At 43.3% G+C, this 22,155-nt stretch overlaps 2 protein-coding genes across 5 annotated transcripts in view; both read right to left on the minus strand.

The window, feature by feature from the left end:
• The window catches only part of crtc3 (CREB regulated transcription coactivator 3), a 36,838-nt gene extending 27,843 nt beyond the window's left edge, over positions 1 to 8,995 (minus strand). For all 4 annotated transcript variants that reach the window (XM_088921861.1, XM_088921860.1, XM_088921859.1 and 1 more), the window contains exons 1-2: positions 7,610 to 8,995; positions 610 to 720 (exon numbers count right to left, since the gene is read on the minus strand). In XM_088921861.1, the coding sequence (XP_088777987.1) occupies positions 610 to 720; positions 7,610 to 7,741 (243 nt within the window). In that variant the 5' untranslated portion in view covers positions 7,742 to 8,995. The remainder of the gene's footprint in view (positions 1 to 609; positions 721 to 7,609) is intronic.
• Positions 8,996 to 12,688: 3,693 nt separating this feature from the next.
• Positions 12,689 to 22,155, minus strand: part of iqgap1 (IQ motif containing GTPase activating protein 1) — a 45,951-nt gene continuing 36,484 nt past the window's right edge. The window contains exons 25-38 of the mRNA XM_088920559.1: positions 21,539 to 21,702; positions 20,675 to 20,899; positions 20,176 to 20,316; positions 19,998 to 20,082; positions 18,240 to 18,472; positions 17,694 to 17,826; positions 17,461 to 17,563; positions 17,221 to 17,356; positions 16,804 to 16,891; positions 16,482 to 16,691; positions 15,696 to 15,862; positions 15,428 to 15,550; positions 15,211 to 15,319; positions 12,689 to 14,708 (exon numbers count right to left, since the gene is read on the minus strand). Of these exons, the coding sequence (XP_088776685.1) occupies positions 14,595 to 14,708; positions 15,211 to 15,319; positions 15,428 to 15,550; positions 15,696 to 15,862; positions 16,482 to 16,691; positions 16,804 to 16,891; positions 17,221 to 17,356; positions 17,461 to 17,563; positions 17,694 to 17,826; positions 18,240 to 18,472; positions 19,998 to 20,082; positions 20,176 to 20,316; positions 20,675 to 20,899; positions 21,539 to 21,702 (2,031 nt within the window). The 3' untranslated portion in view covers positions 12,689 to 14,594. The remainder of the gene's footprint in view (positions 14,709 to 15,210; positions 15,320 to 15,427; positions 15,551 to 15,695; positions 15,863 to 16,481; positions 16,692 to 16,803; positions 16,892 to 17,220; positions 17,357 to 17,460; positions 17,564 to 17,693; positions 17,827 to 18,239; positions 18,473 to 19,997; positions 20,083 to 20,175; positions 20,317 to 20,674; positions 20,900 to 21,538; positions 21,703 to 22,155) is intronic.

The following is a 22,155-nucleotide window of genomic DNA, read 5'->3' on the forward strand; positions in this document are numbered from 1 at the left end:
ATTATGTATTTGCCTTAGTAACTTGCACTATCTGCACTTTGCACTATGTGTATCCTGTCTATGATGTCAGTGTCCGGTCTGTATTTGCACCGTGGACCAGGAGGAACGATATTTCGCTCCACTGTATACTTGTACATGGCTGGAATGACAAATAAAATGTGAACTTGATCTTGAACTTTACCATGAGTCTCATTAGTCAGGTCTTTTATCCCTGGCTGCTCCTGCTCTTCAGGCAAAGCTTTTAAACTCTGTAACTCACAGAACCAATAGCAGCTTCTTCCTACATAATTAAACAGATCATAGCAAGGATGTGACACACTTAAACTTGTAATCCTTGATTGATTCCAAATTATAGGTCCTCGTTTTCAAGGTGTTTTAATTACATACAGTCGGGCACCAAGTACAATTTCACCTGATCCTAAAAACACTGCTCAGCTTATGCAGAACCGAGACCTATTATCGCAGAGACAAGTAAGGCTCTAATGAGCCTACCCTTTGGCTACACACAGTCATGTCATTTGCGATTACTGTGAGTGCGGTGGAGGGGGAGACAGGTCAAGGATTAGAGCAGAGATGGGTTTCAACAGCAGTGCCGCAAGGGCTGCTCACCTGGAAGTCAGCATTGGCATTGCCGATCTGGTTGACGTTGGGCAAGGAGCCGCCGTAGTACTGCACCCGACTCTGTGACAAGCGCAGCTGCTGGATCTTCTGGAACTGCACCTTTCCCGAGGAAAACAGAGTTGTCAGGACCTGGGACACAATCTGAGCAGCTGGAGGACAGGAACAGGTAAGGCACTGTAGACAGATGAAGGACAAGACAGCACCACCCACACTGTACTTCATAGCCTGGCTGTCTTCTAAATAAGTTTTAATTATTTAATTGATTTCCAGCATCAGGGTCAACTAAGAAATTAAGGTTGCTTTGTCTTGGTAGTGGTCCACAGCATGGGCTTGTGGCTGAAGATTTTACTGTGCCTTTTTACATCAGTGGTGAAGGATTCATAAAATCATTTTTAGAGACTCCTTTATGACACATAACTCCAGTTTCGAGATAGACACAAAGCAGCACTTGAAATGGCTCTAGTACTTGTCATTTAGAGCAAAATAAGTTTCTTCTGTTTTACCATAGCCTGAGAAGCTACAGGATAAATAAGCACTGTTTTTCTTCTTCCTGAATGTAAGGTAAACAGTCTCAATTATCAATTCTGATCAGGGATAGGCAAATTCTGGAGTCAATTCTTCTTCATACTAACCAAAGGGCAGAATTTGAATCTCAAAGACCGACCTCATTCTATTTTCTCAATGTGTTTATTCAAACTGCAGCCCAGCACCCTAACCAGCCGAGCTGCTGAACACACTGAACACACTGTGGCCTGGTACCCCGACCAGCCGAGCTGCTGAACACACTGAACACACTGTGGCCCGGAACCCTAACCAGCCGAGCTGCTGAACACGCTGAACACACTGCAGCCTGGCACTTTAACCAGCTGAGCTGCTGAACACACTGCCACCCGGCACTCTAACCAGCCAAGCTGCTGAACACGCTGAACACACTGCAGCCCAGAACTCTAACCAGCAGAGCTGCTGAACACGCTGAACACACTGCAGCCCGGCACTCTAACCAGCCGAGCTGCAGAACACAATGAACACATTGCTGCCCGGCACTCTAACCAGCCGAGCTGCTGAACACAATGAACACACTGCAGCCTGGCACTCTAACCAGCTGAGCTGCTGAACACACTGCCGCCCGGCACCCTAACCAGCCAAGCTGCTGAACACGCTGAACACACTGCAGCCCAGAACTCTAACCAGCCGAGCTGCTGAACACTGCAGCCCGGCACTCTAACCAGCTGAGCTGCTGAACACACTGAACACACTGCCGCCCGGCACTCTAACCAGCCGAGCTGCTGAACACAATGAACACACTGCTGCCCGGCACTCTAACCAGCCGAGCTGCTGAACACAATGAACACACTGCAGCCTGGCACTCTAACCAGCTGAGCTGCTGAACACACTGCCGCCCGGCACCCTAACCAGCCAAGCTGCTGAACACGCTGAACACACTGCAGCCCAGAACTCTAACCAGCCGAGCTGCTGAACACTGCAGCCCGGCACTCTAACCAGCCAAGCTGCTGAACACGCTGAACACACTGCAGCCCAGAACTCTAACCAGCCGAGCTGCTGAACACTGCAGCCTGGCACTCTAACCAGCCGAGCTGCTCAACATTTTAATTTACACTTTATTTCACAGAACACCAAAATATACAATACAAAACAACAAATTCAAAGAATGGAGGTTTACACATTAAAAAAAGGAAAATGGCTGTAGTCAGGTTTATAATATGTGAAAAGGCAACTGACCATGAAAAGGAGTATTTTTAATGTGTCTTTCAAGCTTTCCTGTCTCTCTCAAGCCCAATATGAAAGTTGCCATAACTACGCTTTATGGGAACCTTCCTGCTGGAACTACTCTGCTCCACTTCTTCCACAACAAAAACTACGACTTTCTTCTTCCAAACACAGGCCTCTATGTTACCTGATACAGCACTGAACTATTAAACTATTCAGTCGGTCTTATTTATAATAACCTCCGCCCTTTCACAGTGGACTTCTCAAAGAATCCAGCACCCTATTGCAGTGATATCCAAACCTGCTGCGCCTGAATCACATCACAGCCTTTTATTTTTAGTATACTGTGCTCACAGGTTTCACAGGTCCTTAGACTCCTAGATTAAATATCGCAGATTTTAGGCTCAGCTCCAGAGTAGCAATAAGAGGATTTCCCTTAATGTCGATCCCCTTGTCTAATATCTGTCCCATGAATTTCTTACCAGCCTTGCTAATCATGTCTAGTAACCAAACAATGATTCTGCAAGACACAGGACCGGGATCTGAATGGACTGGTGAGGTAACCTGCAATACAACACACATGCGAGCTAGTGAAACTACTAATCCACCCCCCACCTGCCGAAATATTTATGTCCTTCAAAAACACATCGGTGCAAGTCCCCTCTGACTGGAGTGGCGTTTTAAACTGGCACAGGCAATAAGACATCTGGGACACCACTATGACGACATGGCAGGCCTGGCTAGGGATAGCTGCCTTGGCATTCCCAAGGGCAAGAGAGGAAAAACTGGCTAAGACTGGCTCATCTCACTGATCCTTGCCTTGTTGGCTTATTACAACTGCCGCAAATGAGCACACAAGTAACTTACCCAGAAAATTCAGAAGGCGTCGTTCTTTACACAGAAACAGCACAAGAAGTTACAGCAGATGAGATCATCGTGTGCTCAACTGATCTGGTTTACTGCATGTTTAAACTGGGATCTGAACACCAAACAGAAAAACCATGAATGTTACTGCTTTCTATCAAATATTGTTTTAGCTACAGATGGCAAACTAAAACACACCTAACATCTGCAGATCTTGTTGCCTGAGAGAGCAGACAGGGTTTTAGTCTGGGCTCCTACCCAAAAGGTGAGAGCAGCCCCCCAGGGAGGCACAGCACTGGGGGACCATAGGTGTACCGGGAGGCTTCAAGATTTTCTGCTCTCAAACACCTGACCCCCATGAAGAAGCCCGCAAGCTTTGCACCTTCACAGGAGACCACACAAAGAAGCTCTCTGTCCAAACCTCCACCCTTTCACTCAACCCATCATGACAGCAGCCTCATTTCTATAAGGAACTAAGCCTCGAGCATCTGTACCGTAAAGAAAAGCCTTTCTCAGTTGACCCAAGTACAGCAACTTGTTTCATTCTAAGCAGCTACTTTTCAAACACTTTGCAAAACCTTTTTCCAGCCCTAAATTCCTTTCAAGATTTCTTCAAGCGCTTTGCTTGAGCATCTTAAAACAGACATAATCCCAAATTCTGACACATTTGCCTAGTATCTGAAATCTTTTTGCTAAACAGCAGAACTTTTAAGCTGTTTTTCATTAAGGCTGCTTCAAACCTAGTGGAACTTTTTTCACAGCATCCGAGCTGCTACTGTATATTTACTAGGCTTTATTTACTGCTATATCACATGTTGAAACAGTAGAGTCTAAATTCATAGCATCCTTAATTGTATCCTGGGCAAAAAGTATAAATACATACTTCACTTTCTCACTACTTCTGTTGGAAGGAGGTCACTGACAGTTCACACCTTAAGAGACATGTGGAGTGATTGGAGTCAGTTCAGCTCCAAAACCACAAGTCTTTTTTTTATTGAGGACTGTGGAAAAGCCCTTACAAAAGCACCCATTGTGACTCCATGGTATGAACACGTTATGAATGAGGATCTTGTATATTTTCATGGTTGTTTCAATTTTAAACATTTTAATCTCTCTGTTCTGATGTTACTTGAAAACAAAAGATGATTGAAAGTGTTATTTTTAAAAGGTAACAAACACTTTCAAATGGTCTTTTCCCAGAAAAGTTCTCTCCTTTATTGAAGTGTTGAACTTGCTCAGTTTAAGCTGAGGCACCATACCACACAGACACTTTTCAAAAGGTGTTATGTATCTCCTGCAGAACAAACAAACTACAAATGACCTGTTTCACTATTACACATTTGACTATTGATGCTTACAGAATAAAAACCTTGCTGTGGCTTTCATTATTGTAGTATATACTGCTGAATCCCTATGACCTCTTTACCATAAAATGGTAAATATTTTTTTACCATATTGATTTAAGGTGATAACATCTACATTTAAACTTTGGAGATTCCAAGAATTGTCCTGTGCATTTATAACTATGTACGTGCAGTGTTATTTTAAGGTAGAACAATTGTCAGGGGAAAAGCCACAGTTATCAGCCTTACAAGCAAATTCCATGGCCTGACACAGACTGCTCAGGGTAATACAACTCAATACCTGCCCTCCTTGACTCAGGATGTCAAATGCATCCAAAAATGAAGGAGGTCCTCATATGAATTGATCAACCCAGGGAGTGACATTAAAGGAAACACAGCCTCAGCTGCAGACAAGTGTGGGACTTAACATCAGGATTTTGATAATATCCATGTTTTTAGGACCAAAAGCAAAGAAAATGCCAATACATTAAAAAACAACAACTACAGACCTAAAAACAGAGAAGGACTGATTCCACTTGTTGTAAAGAAAAGCCACCGACCATTCCCTTCAGGGCAGCAAAAGCTTTATACCTTTGGACTTTTGTCTTCAATGTTTAACATGCTGTAAAAAACAAAGATGGGCTCCCAAAGTTCTGGCTGTTGTTCAGGTATCAGTTTTTAAGAGACAAAATGAAGCTGCACACAGTGATCACATAAATGGTTTTGTTATACCCTGCTGAAATCTGACTGGACCTAATTCAGAAAGTCATTCCTGGGAAGGACTGCAGCAGCCTGAACCTATCCCTGACACACCTGGATGGGATATCACGCAAATTCACAGGCACATGAGGATAATTTAGAGCAGGGGTCTCAGATGTCACTCCTGGAGGGCTTAATGTCTTCTGGTTATTGTTCCAACCACGTTCTCAGTTCCAACTGTTGTTGTGGTCTAATTATTTCATTAGTTGCTTAAAGCTAACATTTCGAACCAGTCTCTGAGGTGATTAATAGGAAATGAATGACTTGGATAATCAACTGTAAAAGATTGCAAGGAAAATCCTATATATGTCTAGTTTAGAAAACAATTGGGTTAAATGTTTGACTACTCTAATTAAACAATAAAGATACTTTGAGCCGCTGTAAGAAATGAATCACAATATACAGTAGTATAATATGTTCCACATGCATGTTCTCTCAAGCCCCAGTTTTTAAATACAAACCTCCATGTTAATGTCAAAACGTACACTAAAAACTGTATTTTTGGAGTACTGTGTAAGCTAATATTGATGATTTTTCCTGACTGCAAAGCCCTTCAAAACAAGTTGAACTCAGGTCTATGTCCTGGGCTTTACAGCCACATTGAAATTAATTCATATTTGCATAACAAACTTTTAGCCGGAGGAGGAAAGGAGCATTTTTTAGGCATAGTGCTGTGTGATTTTGTTATCTTCGGTGAACTAATTTCTGCCTGGTAGTTTTCTCACTGGTGAATATTTAAGGCTAGGAAGTTTGTATAGTCCACAGAAATATTAGTACAACCCAAAACATTCTGGGCTACAAATTCATTGTAGGTGCTGGGAGTGGTAAAACAGAGCGCAGTGGAGGGAAAGGGTAAATGGGACATTCAGGAACCAGGAAAAAAACATCAGTTGCTCAAAAATGCTGGAGACACTACTAAATGATGACTAAAATCCGGACAGTCCCAGTAGCATTAAGATAGAGAATACTTCCATCGATGCACAAGAGATTCTGTTCCCTGGTTATATCCAAAAACGCAGAGCACAATTGAAAATGCAGATTAAAGACCTCTTTTGATGTCATCGATTTATGAAGAACCTAGTCAGGCGTGAACATCGTTTCTGATTCTCAACAAGGATCTTTTCACACGTTGGTCATCAATGTGCCCCCTACCACCACAGCCCTATATTACTGAAGTAGTAAAAGCAGCATACCCTGAGAACAGTGCAAGTTCACAATAAGACTGTGACGCACTGCACAGCAGTGGCAACATAAAAAAATGACCACTATACAACAAAAAAGAAGGCTACACATTCTGCTTAAGATAAATTGAAATATTCAAAATATTATCCTTTTATTTTTTCTCCTTTATCTCTTAACAGATACACTTTTCATTTAACCTAACCCTTGTGAAGCCACATGAATAATCAAGACAAGTTCTCATGGCTACACTGCTTGGAAGTTGGCAAACATCACTGCTTTCTATTAAACGTAAACTTGAAGATTGGACTTGCAATCCTAAACCTTATTAATCTCACAGGCCACATCTTAATTGACAGTGTCATTTCCTGAGAGCTTCCTTGCAGAAACACTGCGGAGGCCAAGCTGTCATATTCATTAAATATAACGTGTCAGTCACTGACAGAAAAAGAGTTGGCCAAGACGAATGCTGTACACTGGCAGGTCGTGTGCTCATTAAACTGGGTAAAACAACTGAGTATCACTGCTTACAGTTGAAATAGTGAATGCAGAAACAAACCTGTAAACTGTGCTTGCACAAACTGATCGCCAGGTATCTTCATCACCGAAATCAGATGTTATTTTAAAGCCTAACTACCATTCAAATCAAAATTTCCTTAGTATCCACTGACTACATTTTTGCTTTTATTCGAAACATAAGCACGTATCGATACCATTCAACGCAATATTGTACGTAGGTGTCAGGTTTTCCTTGGGAAAATCATCTTGTTTCTAAGCCAAACAGTTCTTGTCATGCTTTCACGACTGCCCAAGTCCCCAGGCGCTGCTGTTCACACGAACTCAGACCTGTGGATTTGACAGGTGCCGTACTCGCCCTCCCACACCGCCCCCCGCCTCAGTAATGGGGTTCATATTCTCCCCCCTTCCTGCCTGTTCCTTTCCGTCTCAGGTGGGCAGGGCTGTAGGAAAGTTAACTCTATTTACTCCTCTTCCTCTATCAGAACAGTTCTAATTTCCTTTCTTTTCTCCATTGAGGAGCAGATATATACAAACACACTATAAAGTTGTCATTCGTTAATTCGGTATTATAAGATTACAGATGCGGATCTGCTTACCCTGGAGAGAGTGAGGTCTGTCATAAGCTGTTCGAAGGCCCGAGTCTCCTCGGCCTGTTTCTGGTTGTGCAGCGCAATCTTTTCGCTGAATTTCCGCGGGTTAGAGCCACCCGAGCCCGGGGATCCGGACATGGTGTGGGCCGCACAGTTCCACAAGTTAAACTCAGTTGCTTTTTTTAAAAATAGATAACAGACTTTAAGAAAAAAATGCACAGCAGGTGTCACAAGTCCTTATTTCAATCCATCTTCCCTGTTCATAAACTCCGTATCCGAAATGATGACAATAGTATAATAGTTTGTAAACAAAAGTGTAGCTAGATATGCATTCAGAAGCTATTCTGTACAGTTCACAGAATATTTAGCGCCAGTCCTAAATTTTCTCAGCATTATGTACTTTCAAAATTTGTTTTGAAAGCTGACAAGTCAGAAATGTCTTAAAACTGAAAATGCCAAGCATCTAAACTTTTTATTTAGCCAAGCTTTTTAAAAAATATAATTTCTTCGTTAAAAAAAATCTCAGAAACTTTTGAACAATGGGAGTTACCGCGATGGAAAGGTAAAAAAATGCAATAAACTTATTAAATTGTATTTAGGAAGTATTTTAGATTGTTCGTAACGCTTAAAAAGCTATGAAATAATTTGCATTTTGCGTATATATATATACATTTATACGGTCATAAATGTCACTAAAGCGGCATTTATAAGAACTTTAAAAAAGTGCTTACGGCGAAAGTAAGCATCTCGTTACAAAATCACAATAACCTAACACCGAATCCACTGTTACAGAATCCTTTCCATCCTCTGTACTATAAAGACTCCATATTACAGCACCCGCGGCCACAAATCAATATCAAATGCTGGAAAGTACATATAATGTCCAGAAAATAATCTTCAATTAGTTAAAAAAACAAGGCTGTAAAATTTCAAATATTTGGTCCAACAATATTGCGACTGAATGTCCGTATACTGTAACGTACGCCTGAATTTGCAATGCCACTGAGCGAAGACTCTGAAATTTCAACAAGTGTCCCAAGATTTTCCACAAGCAAAAAAAGAACCACAGCACGGTGATAAAAGAAGAAAAAGTCGTTATCTCCGTTGACAAAAAACGGCGAGTAGAACTGTGTACAACGAACGATCTCCAAACAAATCCCACGCTGGTTTGATTAAGGAAAAAAAAAGTCTTTCTTTAATGTTTTACAATTAAATGCACGCTATTCGCTGTCTTGTCAGATCTGTAGGGGGTGTGCAGACTCCTTTTCAACAGCTCTTGCGGCGCCTTCATCACTTCTTGTTCTTCAATAATACCGGATTTCAGGCATTGACCCCTCTCCGCTCGCCTATTTAGTTTTGCAAACCCCCCTCACCCCTAAAAGGATCCTGAGTAACACAACATGAAAAACACCACTCGGTCTCCAACTGCGAAGCGACTTTCCAGTTGCTAGCGTCCGCAAGGGGGAGACACTGAGCACTTAAAGAGGTAACAGCCCCTTTCTTTAACACTCATCCCGAAGTTACCGCAGCACAGACAATAAGATGCAAAATTACTGTATATTTAACCCCTTGAATTCTGAAGGGAGCAAAGTGAGACTTCACCCAGTTCATAAATAATAGTTTCAAACGATGATGCAGAAACAGTAACGTGCAGGTATTGCACACGCTTTTATGTTAATCTGTAATCCACTGTATATAGAAAAAAATGTTTAGGATTATTACTAAATGAAAGAGACTGAATTAGTTTAAATTATTTTGTTTACTGTACTTTTCATATATAAGTATTGCAGACATGAAAGAAAAACCCATTTCTTGTATTGGGGAAGAGCGGTGGCACTGTGGCCAACTGCTCCAGGGGCGCTGTATAAATGGCCGACCCAGCGCACTGACCCCGAGCTTCTCTCTCCCCATCTGTGTGCCTGTGTGTCTCCTGGAGAGCAAGCTGGGGTATGTGAAAAGACATACATACAAATTCCCAATGCAAAAAATTGTATATGGCCAATAAAGTGCTCTTATCTTATAGTTTTTGCTGGGCCAGAAACTTTTCGTCTGTAAGGTATAGTACGTGATATAAAATTGACAGCACCTCTGTTGATGCTATGTGTGCGCTGTGTGTCCTGCCTTTGTCTAGACTCTGTTGACACGCTGTTCCACTCTGTTAAAGCAGGTTGAACCTCCAGTAAATTATGTGCTGCATTTCCTTAATTACATTTTTTAACCCAGTTGCTGGTAATCTTTTTGATAGCCAAGTACGAGGTGGAGCATAGACTTGCAAATTTAGTGGAATGGAGTAGCCAAGACTGACCATTCCTGCTGTGTAGGCACCTGTTCTCCATGGCCTTGTGAACCATTCCAGGATGCAGTTTTTTATAATAGTTATTTGAATAGGCCAACTGACTTTATAAGCACCTTGTATTATATACAGTACATATACTGTACAGTATGTATGTGTTTATATTCATCTATGGGTACAGACTTTTTATAACATGTATACACAATATATCTTTATATGGACACATTCTCTTGTAACTTTAACACAGCAAATTAATTTAAATCTGAGCATGAAGACAGCTGAATGTCCCCTCAGCTATGATGTTATAATGTGCAGTGTTTAAAACGGTAAGCGCAGTATTTAAAGGCCAAGGCAGTACTGTTGTCTGTTTGAATGGAGCTGGGACCCTGCACTAAAGAATGACCTGGCCCAGATCTTCTATTTTCCTGTCTTATCTGAAAGCCCATGCTGCACTCATTTCTATGGAAACCGACAGTCCTGGCAGCACCTTACTTCAAGATGACATCATCATAGGAGTCACAGCCTGGAGGGCTGTCAAGAGTAAAGGTCAAACGCCAGACATCATCAGCACACCACATGCAGAGCTACAGTAGCTTTACCCACTACAAACAACAAATCAATCAGCTCTGTCCATCACACACACACATGTGCACATCCATTCATGTGCAGAGGCAGTGACACATTCCTGGCAGATATGTGTACCAGCATCAGTCCAGGTCAGTGACCTGTGGCTTTACAGCTACATACCTGTAGTTTTCTGCCATTTTCTCTGCCCTTGGGCTTGGGTGTGACTTTCTAAAGACAAAAGGGTGTCCTTATTGTACATTTTTTATTTTTTTTAATTCCTTGCATTTTTGGGACACTTTTCTTCACTAAGGATTTCGAAGCATCTTGCATTTAAGAGAGGATCCACTTTATCCACTGCTGAAGTGCCCACCCCATTACAGGGCACATCAGGTAGAGAAGTAGAAGGTTTTATTGAATTAAGGGAAAACGTTCGGGAGGGGGAGGCCAGATTGTATAGGTCCAAAATGGAATGTAGCCAGGACACTAGGGTTAACATCCCTATTCTTTCAAAAAGTTCCCCAACATCTTTACTGACCACATAGTCAGGACCTTGTATTAATGACTCTGTCAAAGGACTTTGGTTTTGTAAACTCTGGTCCGGGGGAAGGTATGCCACTTACTGGCCCACCAACACGCCTTACAACAGTGACCTGGTGTTTCCTTAGTAGTCTCTGCTATGGCAGCATGAATCAGAACCAATCTTGCTTAGCTGCTGAGGTCTAAAGAGATCTGGCTACATGGTGGTAACACTATTTCCACAGTGCCCAGTGAATTATACCTGGAGCTGACTGCACACAGTATTCCTCACTCCTGTTTTTCTGCACTGCCGAGTTTGCCAAAGCTCTGCTTTTAGGATTGATGAAAAATCCAGTTCAGTCTGCCTCAGCACTGTTCTCTTCTCTGAGGTTTCTTTTACACTGTTGTGCTCTGGTATCATTTGCATTTCTGTATTTTACCAAATGTATGCAAATATTAGGAAGGAGTTCCTTCACATAGTGCTTTTCACTGTTACAAGGTTTCACTCTGTTCCCACTGAAGAAACAAACCACACTGTACTGATAAGGATGACCAAATGTTTCCATTAAAATACATGTTGTAGCCGTGTCTTTAATCACTCTTCCTGTGTTTAGAAAAATACTCATGATGCCGAGCTTCCAGATTTTGCATTTTTGTTTATATCTAAGCTTGACAGAGGCTTTTAAATTCAGATCAGGGGTAGACTGCAAACAAATGGTGACTGCAAAAAGCAGTACTCTTCATTATCACAACCTATGCAGTTTGAGAAGGTGGGAAAATGGCTTCTCTCTCAGCTTGAAGGACTAGCTGAAGTGGCACTTGGAAGGGAAAGTCACATACACAGCTACTTTGCCAGCAGCCATATCACCCTGCAACTCACAACTGGCAACCCACTGAAGCTCAGCAGGTGTGAGTCTGGTCGGTACCTGGATGGGAGACCTCCTGGGAAAATCTAAGGTTGCTGCTGGAAAAGGTGTTAGTGGGGCCAGCAGGGGGCGCTCACCCTGCGGTCCACATGGGTCCTAATGCCCCAGTATAGTGACGGGGGCACTATACTGTAAACAGGTGCTGTCCTTCAGATGAGACGTAAAACCGAGGTCCTCACTCTCTGTGGTCATTAAAAATCCAAGGTGTTTCCCGTAAAGAGTAGGCGTCCTGGCCAAATTTCCCATTGGCCCTTACCAATCATGGCCTCCTAATAATCCCCCTCTATGAATTGGCTTCTTTACTCTGCTCTCCTCCCCACTAATAGCTGATGTGTGGGAAGCGTTCTGGGGCACTATGGCTGCCGTCGCATCATCCAGGTGGATGCTGCACATTGGTGGTGGTGGAGGGGAGTCCCCATTACCTGTAAAGTGCTTTGAGTGGAGTGTCCAGAAAAGCGTTATGTAAGTGTAAGCAATTATTAATTATACTTATAAAAAGGATTCCTGGTTGTATAGTATGTTGGCACTACTCCCAAGAGTACATGTAGCAAAACAGACCACCTTCAGCTGATGAGCCTTTCAACAAACTCCAATGTCCAATGTAACTCTTAGCCAATGCTAGGTACCTGTCCCCATCATTTAACTAGTGGGTCATCAGAGGAGTTACCTAATTCTGTATGAACTCCCCATTGTAAATAGCAGATGCAAAACACATTTAGCTTCTGACAAAAAAGGGAGATCATAGTCGAAAGAAATGCACAATGAAAGAGGAGACACAAAAGCTCTTTTAGGACAGCACTTTATTAGGTACTGTTAAAAGCTTTGTTTTTATATTTGAAGGCACACCAGGTAATAATATCAAAACAGTGCAACGGAACAAAAGATTTCTTACAAATATAAGTACATCCTATTGAAGGAGCTACACTGGGGCCTTTTCCTGCAGAGTGCAAGCCTGTGGTACACTGGACAAACTCAACACATCCTGAATCTCTCTCAGAGTGGCTTACGCAGTAATGAGCATTACTGCCTGGACATGCAGGGAGGCCAGGCTACTCACATCTGCAAACACCTGGAAACAGTATACTTTCCACCCTAACACTCCCCACGGGGACATCTGGTGGCCTACAGCTGTTACTGCAAAACAAAATTTGAAATAATACTGTATTTCTATTGAAAGCAGTGGGAGCAGTTCATGAATGACTCTATGTAACATTGGCAGGACACGAATACAATGATTATCTGCTTAAAGATGATATTACAGCAATCCAGGCAGTAATGCATCATAGATAAAAAAAAGGGTACTAGCAACAGAAGATTGGAAATTCTGTACAATTTAGTGGAGTCAAAATCCCAGTTCCTTTTCTATGCACCAACCCACAGGCTAGAGCAAGGAAGTCTGCTTCCACTGAGGCGAAATCCATCTCTACTTTCTGCTGTCTTTTCATAAATTATAAGATCTGCACTTATGTTTTCCAAAATTATAGATTTTGTTTTTCATTTAGCAATACATTATATATGAAGAAATGTGAAGAAAAGACATGTGTTGGTCTTCAAAGCACAAAATGGCCAGGCTCTGTCCATTTTACTCTTCAGAAGTGGAGCACCTGTGGCTGAAACTAGCCATTCTGGCTGGGCTGTCTGGGGGACTTTTTAGTCATGGCACATCCGTTTGTATGGAATAAGCTTGATTTATACTGTTTCAAAACCCATGATTGTTTAATAGCATGGTACAGCAGAGCTTAACTGATTGGCAGAGATCGTCTGTGCTTTAAACTTGTTCTGTTCCACATTAATCTCAGGAATAAATATAACACTTCACAGAGCCCATCATAAGTGTTTTTTTTAAAGAAAAGCACGCACTGGTCTGTATACACTATAAAAATCCTGAACACAGAAAATGGTGTCGAGTCAAAGAAATGCTTGGAGAGAAGTAATTTCCTTTTCCTATGGACATTCATCCCCAGACAATTAAACTTTTTTCCCATTTAATGAAGGAAATTAATTAAATTTAATTTTGGGAGGGGGATGTATGAGGATGAGACAGGCAAACAGAGGGGAATAGAGTCCGCCAGTGCTGTTCCCTGGACACGCAGGCCAGGCTGATGTTAACACAACATTACAGTTTATTACTTTTAAATACCGTACACTGGTGTCCTGTGCATAAAAAGAGTTCAAGCGGAAATAAACACTTTCCACAAATTAAAAAGCATCTGAAAATATGGATTCAAGCCACAGATTGTTAATGGCTTAACATGCATAGCTGAAAGGGAGGAACCTGCCTGCAGAAATAACCCCTCCACCCCTTTTCCACGTGGACAAGCTGCTCCCCTCTTAAAATCCGTGTCTCCCAAGGCCCAGAGGGTAATCTGAGAGGGATTCACTGACTGTGAAGGGTGAGTTGCCATTACACACAATTAAAAGAGTCTGGAGATTCTAGGCTGCTGCACTGCAGTACAGAAGTATTAAGTGTTTATTGGGGGGGACATATCTGCAGCCACCCCCACAAGGTCTGGTCCTCCCACCTTGTCTGAACCACAGCAGGGCTCTGAGGATGACTCCTATGGCTGGGAGTGGGGAGGGGGGGGGGGGACACCTCTAGTGAAGGGCTGCGTGTGAATATTCAGGTTTGTGTGTTTGTGCAGGGGGCATCTTCGAACAGAGTCTGCATCCTATCTCGTTCACATTCTTTTTATTTGCCGTAGAATTTCTTATTCAGGAGGAAGATGAGCAGGTTGACGTTGATGGTGGCTTTGTCGAACAGCTTCATCACGGCCACCCCCTCGTACTGGAGCTGCAGTAGGTCCTGCGGAGGGGAGACGGACAGAGTGAGCAGCTCAGTAGGTCTCACATGGTCCTTATCAACAACTACAACCATTACAATTTCTTAAGATCTGTGGGAAAGGGATAAATTAGCTGAAGTAGGAAAATACTGTCCCTATTAGGTCATGAAAAAGTCGTATGAAATAAGAAAAGTTGAAATTCGATTTAGTCCATAAAAAATGACTGTAGTCCTGATTTCAGAAGAGGAACTAGAATTATATGGTTTTAATATGATTTCATTTTGATTCTCTCATATAAAACTTCAGGTCTCTACAGATTTCCCTCCTTTTCTAGTCACGTCTCCTCAGTCCTTTTCTGCTTCACGGCCCCTGTGAGGCCCTGTTGGTTACACAGGTGGCATGAAGATGGATAGTTATCTTCCCAACATCAGAGAATCAGTGACCTTCCCTTGGCTCGTTCTCACAATCTGGTGGCACTGTTTAGAGCTGGCAGAGGGAGGCACAGACAGCCCTTGGATGCCTTACCTGGTAATGTAATACTACAGTCTCTATTTGAACGCCCATAAACTTGGCCTTCACATCAAAGTCTCCAACTTCCTCGGAAGGGGAGATCTCAAAGATGACATTCTTGAACCTGTGGCAGGCAGACGAAGCAAAAACGTTAGTGCCAGAGAGAGGGAGGCAGGTAAAGAAAAAAGTGGGAGAGGTGCAGAGAGAATACGAGGGAAAGGAGAAAGCTCACTGGTTAGACTGCAGTTCTTCAATGGCTATCAGCACCCCTTTCTCATGTAGTCGGGCAGCTGTGTACTTCTGAGACACCTGCTTGCTTTTCTTGGCTTTCACCTCGCCTGGTTTCTTCGACACCCTGGAGGGAAGATGGTGGAGTGAGAAACAGAGACGTTACATAGCTGCATGGTCTCTTGTCTGCAGGTCTGATGTTTGTCAAGTGCGAAAGGCAGTTCTGGGAGTTGCCGAGCTGTGGGCACCACACAGGCGGGCTGGTCACTCACTTGCCCTTGCTGGCCAGGTTGTCCATGCAGGTCTTGATATACTGGTTGTAGTAGTCGATCTGCTCGTTGAAGAAGCTGGTCTTGGAGTTGAGGGCTGCATTGGTCTGCTGCAGTTTCACCAGCTCCGCCTTTCGCCTCTGACGGTACCGGCGCTGATTCCTGATGTCCTGTGGGAGGAAAACAGGGAGACCAGAGTGAGAAAAAGCAAGAACATGGAAGTGGAAAAGAGGGCAAGACGAGCTCAGTCTGTTAAGAACATGTTTGAACTACCAATAACAGAAACCAGAGCGGCAACAATTTTGTGAACTAAGAAGAAAGAAAACTACACCACAGGCATTTCAGTAAATGGTTCTTGAACAGCCACTTAAAGAAAAAGGGATTTATCTCCCCAGTTTTCTAAATAAAAAAGCGAGTGCTAATTATCGGGTGCCTGTTTCAACATGCCTGCCTACCCTGCAACTTACAGGACCAAACAGGTTGGATTGTAGAAATAAATCTTCATGATACAGCTTTAATCAAAACCCACTGCCCCTCAGTGATATTCTTATGTCAGTCTCAAAGAACAGATCCAGTGATTTTCCACAACTCCAACAGCACGAGGCCTTTCATTTTCCTCAACCTGCCATTTTATGCGGTAAACTGAGGCAAACATTAGCAGCGTTGACACCTAATATCTTGTTTTTGTTTGAGTCTCAGCCATTCCATTAAGACCAGTGTTGGCCACTGTTGTCTCCCTGTTCCTGCCTCCCTCCTCCTGCCCTGCCCAGTGGCTGGCAGCGCTGGTACCTTGGCGATGTCGTTGATGAGGTCTTGGTAGCGCTTCTCGGGGCTGATTTTGCCCAGCTCGCCCAGGCGCTTCAGGTTGCTCTGGATCTTCTCCTTCTTGCCCTGGAGGGTGAGAGTGTCATCCTGCACTGGCTTCTTTTGCTTCATCTTCTCAGGCGTCTTGGCATCCCGGATGGCTCGGCGCTGCATGGCACGCTGGTACTCTGCTTCCTGAGGTGCGGAACAAACAACAGTCAAGATCGGCCTGGACACATGACATGTTCCATGAGGCGTCCAGACACGTAAATGAGATCTGAAGTTTTCCCCAGGGGTGGCCACTCACTTGCTCTGCAGCAGCAGGAGTCTCCAAGATCTCAGTAAGAGTCTCTCCTGGTTGGAAGCGGATCACATCCACTATGAGCCTCTTGGTGCTACGGAGAGAAGTAGGGAGAGGGAGAAGTGTCTCTCACTTTCATGGCTTCAGAGAAAGCATTGGTCAGTATGGGGCAAGGAAGCCATGCTCAAAGAGGCTCTGTCCTCAGTTCTGTTAAACCCATCCTGCTTCAGTACATCATTATATTTTGAAAGATAAGGAAGAGGATAAAGGTTATTCTAGGCTAAAAACAGGAAGAACATTTAAGAGATTTTACTTCTTCTAACGAAGATATGGATGATCAAATCACTGCACTTGCACACCAAAGAAGAGAAGCACTATACTAAATCAGTTCTTTTCAATGCCCGGTGTGTGCTGGTGCCCTACTTTAGCAAGAGCGTCTTGGCATCCATCTCAGCATTCTCACTGTCCGGTACATCAAACTTGTTGGTGAGGGTGAGGGACACCTCCGTCTTGCCCAGCATTTCCTTGTTGGGGTCACTGGCAGGCAGTGTACCTTCACCTAGGCCATGAAGAACAGGGCAAGGTCAGATCATTCTCTTCTCACACTAATGTGCAGCAGAGTCTGCATCTTATTGACAATGGCAGATGCTCTGTAGTCCTCACCAATGAGTGACTCTATGGTAGGCACCTCGCCCAGGTCCTCCAACAGCTCATGGATGGGATCGTTATGTTCGGGGGCGATGGCATCCTGATGATCCAGCAAGAGCTGAAAGTAAAGAGACAAAGAGATGCTTGCATGTGACTGAGACGGACACGAAGATAGGGATTCTTAATTAGTCCTATTGACCGCTAATAGCTGTGAGCACGAGGCACGTGTGTACATGACTGGCACTGACCGTGTGTGTGTTGATGATTTCTCCGATGGAAATGTAGATGACAGGCTTGGTCAGTGTGACCAGGTCTGAGTACTCATCCACATTGAACTTGTCTTCCAGCGAAGGGACGTCACAGGCTGCCAGCAGGAAACGCCTGTAGTGGGCGACAAGAAGGACAAGGGACTGAGAGAGGGCAAGACGAAGAGAAACACAGAAGCCATATCAAGATGGTAGGGCTGAGCAAGCAGAGGATGGGAGGAGGAGAACAGTGAGAAGAAGGGCAGAGACAGCAGTTGAGGTTAAAGGATAAAAATTAACAAGCAAATTCATACAAAGGCTTGGGCAAAAGAAGATTAGACAGAGACCATCCTGCTGGAAAAAAAACTCTAATGGAAAATAAAAACTACCATAAGTATCCAAAAAATATGTCTCCTTCAATCTATAGACATCATTAGGATTAAGTGTGTGGACATAGGCTGTGTGCAGGTACAGATACTGCAGAAACTGAATGGGGGTTGTGTTAGACAAGTAGTCTGTCAGGTGGGCAGGAAGGAATGGTGGACACACCTAAATTTCTGGTAGGAGTTGCTGAGGTATTCATTGATGGGGTTGAGGTGTGCGTTGTCTCCTAGGAACATCTTGTTAGATGCCGCATGCTGCAGCATTTTGGCGATGGAGCCCAGGTTACGGCGCTGGTCAGTGGTCAGCTGTCCTCCCGCAGACAGGTCAATGATGTCAAAAGCATCTGGTGCCACAATAGCAGGATTCATGTAGCGGTAATACAGCAGGTTCCCCACGATCTGAAATACACAGTGAATCAGTGACTAAGTTGGACGTTTACAATCACTGGTCTTCTGATTGCAGCCAAAGCAATTAACTGGCAATGCACACAACCAATCTCTGATCATATTCTCTGGCTAACTCATTGCTCATTGCCTGTTAGCAATACAGGTCCATTTTCCGATATCCTGACGTGTGATTCAAAATAAGACAATCTACAAACAACCTAAGACCTGATATTGACATTTCTTCACTTCAAATAGGCTTACCATTAGCAACATGGACAACTTTTAGGTTGCCACAGACTTCACTGCAGTCACACAAATGATTACAGTTTGCTCAACAATTACTGTGGGAAAGAAATGCCAAGAAGAATGTTTGCCTGAGGTAGTGGTGAACAGCAGCACTGTGTTCTGACTGAAGTGCCTTTTATTAGTACATGTCTGTAGAGTCTTTTTTTTTTTACCATGCCTGTGATGTGTTTCCTAGATGTCTGTGTGGCTGCAGAGACTGACAGCTCTCACTGGTCTTGTAGGAGCAAGGGTGAAGGAGTAAGAGACATGGGCAGCTGCTCACCTTTCCTGTGCCAGGGCACTGGAGTACAACACATCCCCAGAGGCAAGCACAGGCAAGTGCAGAGAGGACAGCTGGAGCCGAGAAGAGAGAGAGGGAGGGAGAGGGAGAGGGGAGAGGGAAGAGGGGGAGGTGGAGATAAAAAGAAACAGCTCACAATAAAAAAAGAAGGGAAAGGTGCAGACTGTGAGGGAAGCACAGTGTGGGGGAGATGGAGCAGTGCCTTCTCCCCACAGATGCTGGGGTGAAAGTGCAGGTAGGGACAAGCAAGAAACTAAGGTTAAGGGTGCAGTCAAGCCTGGGAGAACCTCTGGTTTGCCTCCACTGACATTTTAGGCACAGCCCAGGCAACACAGATCGTGTTGTACAGCAAACAGTGGGTTTCAGGAGTCCCATGATAAAAGACAGTCAAAGCAACGCCCTCCCTCTCCTCTAGCATATAAACTACAGAACCTTCTTTGAAGAAAAGCATCGACCTGCACATTAAGAGGGAGTGAGTAGTTTTTATAGCCAAGAGAACTAAATGCAACACATGGCATATATATACACATTTTAAAAAATGGTCATGATCTGAGCTTGCCTCTTTACACATTACACTACTGACAACTCTTAATCCCTGCTTGGAAGGGAAACTCCCTGAACTAAACGAAGTTTGTACCTGGAGGGAATCTTCAGAGTAAGTTTATTTTAACCTTTATTAAGTGCAATAGTTAAAATTAAGTTGATTTAACCTCTAATGTCTCTATACATTTATATCCAGATGCATAATTAACACATTCATTACACACATATTTGCAGACAGCTGAATGGCACCTTTTGCTTTAGTTGCATAGATAATGGAAAATCTAACTACAGAGCTAATCAGAAATCTAACTTTCTGCGGAAAGTACTGGCATTATGTTCCTCAGTCCTGTGTGGTCTGGTGAGAATGGCGCCCACTCACTGCTGGGCTTGCTACAGTGTTTAACAGACCTTCAGCAGCTCATCTTCGGTGGCATCTGGGAACTTCTCATGTAGCGTGTCCTTCAGCACCTTGGCAATGAACCGCATCCCGTATCTGTAACGGAGCAGAAATTTGTAGGGTTCATGCAACAACAAAATTTTTTCCAATGGTTCTTCCCCATTACTCCACCTGGGGATGTATACTTACGGTATTTTGTCCACTGAGACAATAATGGCAGACAGGAACTTGTCCGTGACGGTCCTCATGTTCTTGATTGAAGCGTCCAGCCTGGTACGCACCTCTTCATGAGCCATGGCCTGCTCAGGAGTCACGTCATAGGGCAGCTTACTGTCAACACGCCAGGTCAAGTCAGAACAACACGTAAAACCTCCTTCTTCCAGTCTAATGTTAATCCTTAACCCCAGACCTAGTCTTAACCCTAATCTAGCTCTACCCCTAGCTCCAACCTGTGGCCTACCCTTAGCACTAACGTCAATTCTAAACTTAAATCTTAGACCCTGATTTCGTCTTTATTGTTTTTCCAAGTATTTGCCTGGAACTGACCAGTTTTTGAGACCTGATTAAACACTTCCATGAAATGGAAGATTAAAGATCCATGATGCGATTCCAAAAGTTCCAAAATGTGAACTACTCTGACAGAAGCAGGGCTGATCATGCAAGAGTTGGAGCAAAGAGCACCTCTCACCTGGCCTCGCCAGTCTGAGACTCCATCTGGTTAACCCAGCTCTTATAGATGTCCACAGGGTCAGTTTTGATGTTCAGCGTCTTGTCGTCCATGATCTCCTTAACCACAGGGGACAAGATCTGGCGCAGAGCATTCTGGCCGCGCGCCCCACGGTTGAAGCTCACCACCATCTTAATAACCGTGGGGTTCCCTGTCACGATCTCCTGGATCTGGTCCACTTTTGACCTGCACACAAACCCCAAAGAAGTTAATTACTGGACCTCTACACGGACACCTGCATCACAAAATCAGATACAGGTATTTCTCATTGAACTTTGTGGCTTGTAGTACATGTTAAACTTAATACACAACATGCTATATGTAATATAGGAACAAGTAATAGGTTTATTCCATGCTGAAAAGAGAAGAAAGAAAACAGCCTTCCTTGGAGCCTATGCATGCTGATGCAGCTAGACACCTATATGGAATATATACATATATGTCCATGATTACATTCATGGAAACAAGTGACAATATTGTTGATGAAGCTTAAATGCTACAGCTGAACTGAGAATGAAAAAAACCAAATAATCAGTTGAAAGCAATATACTTCAATGTCAATCTTTTAAAAGAGACTGTGTACTCTACAGGAGAACTAGAAAATATATTTTGAAGTGTGCCTCCTAGTTTAGAAATTATCTCCACTATAAAAGCAAACATTTTTTTTGGAAACCTGTTGCAAATTTATTTTTTGCAATTCATAGAACACAAGGACAAAGGCAGCAGTGCTGCTTGGCATAGCAATCTCTTGCTGCGCTGTCTTGCACCATTCTTTGATGGGAGCTGATGCTGGAAGAGGCATACAGTAGACCCTTGCTCTCTTACTTGATTTCTTCCTGAAGAGCAGTCTTGAAGAGCTTGAGAAGCAGGTACTCCTCCCGCTGATTGGAGGCGTAATTATAGAGCGTGAAAATCACAGAGTCCATGAACTTGGTAGACTTGTTCTGGGGCATCTGGAAGATCAGCTTGGCCAGGTAGGTAGGGTTTGTCTAAGGGAAGCATGGAGAGGGGCATGCTATGAACCCCCTTTGGGACTGTCATACCACAACACACTAAAACATGCCAGACAAGGAGAGTGCTTTTAAGTACCCCTTATTTCAGAAGTGTGTGACTAATTGAAACCAAAAAGCCTTGCAGAAGTTAACTGAATTCTATTAATTTGACACCGCAGAGCTTTTAAGGACAATCAGATATGACAAAGTGATTAAGCGTCAGTTGTTTTTCAGAGGTATTTGGTGTGCAGAATACTTAGGCCAGAGGCCCAGGGGTACAGTTATAAAGCACTTCCCTATCACATTCTACAGTGTAGGTTTTGAGAAAAGGAAAAAAATTCTTAATTTCACAAAACCCAAACTAAATGTTTAAAATGTACCCTGTGTGTGCAAAGGTCTAAAATTAGCTAAACTCAAGGATATGTCTGATATATAATAGCTTTATAGTTT

Source organism: Atractosteus spatula, chromosome 7, assembly GCF_055471065.1.
Source record: "Atractosteus spatula isolate fAtrSpa1 chromosome 7, fAtrSpa1.hap1, whole genome shotgun sequence".
In the NCBI taxonomy this organism is placed as follows: domain Eukaryota; kingdom Metazoa; phylum Chordata; class Actinopteri; order Semionotiformes; family Lepisosteidae; genus Atractosteus; species Atractosteus spatula.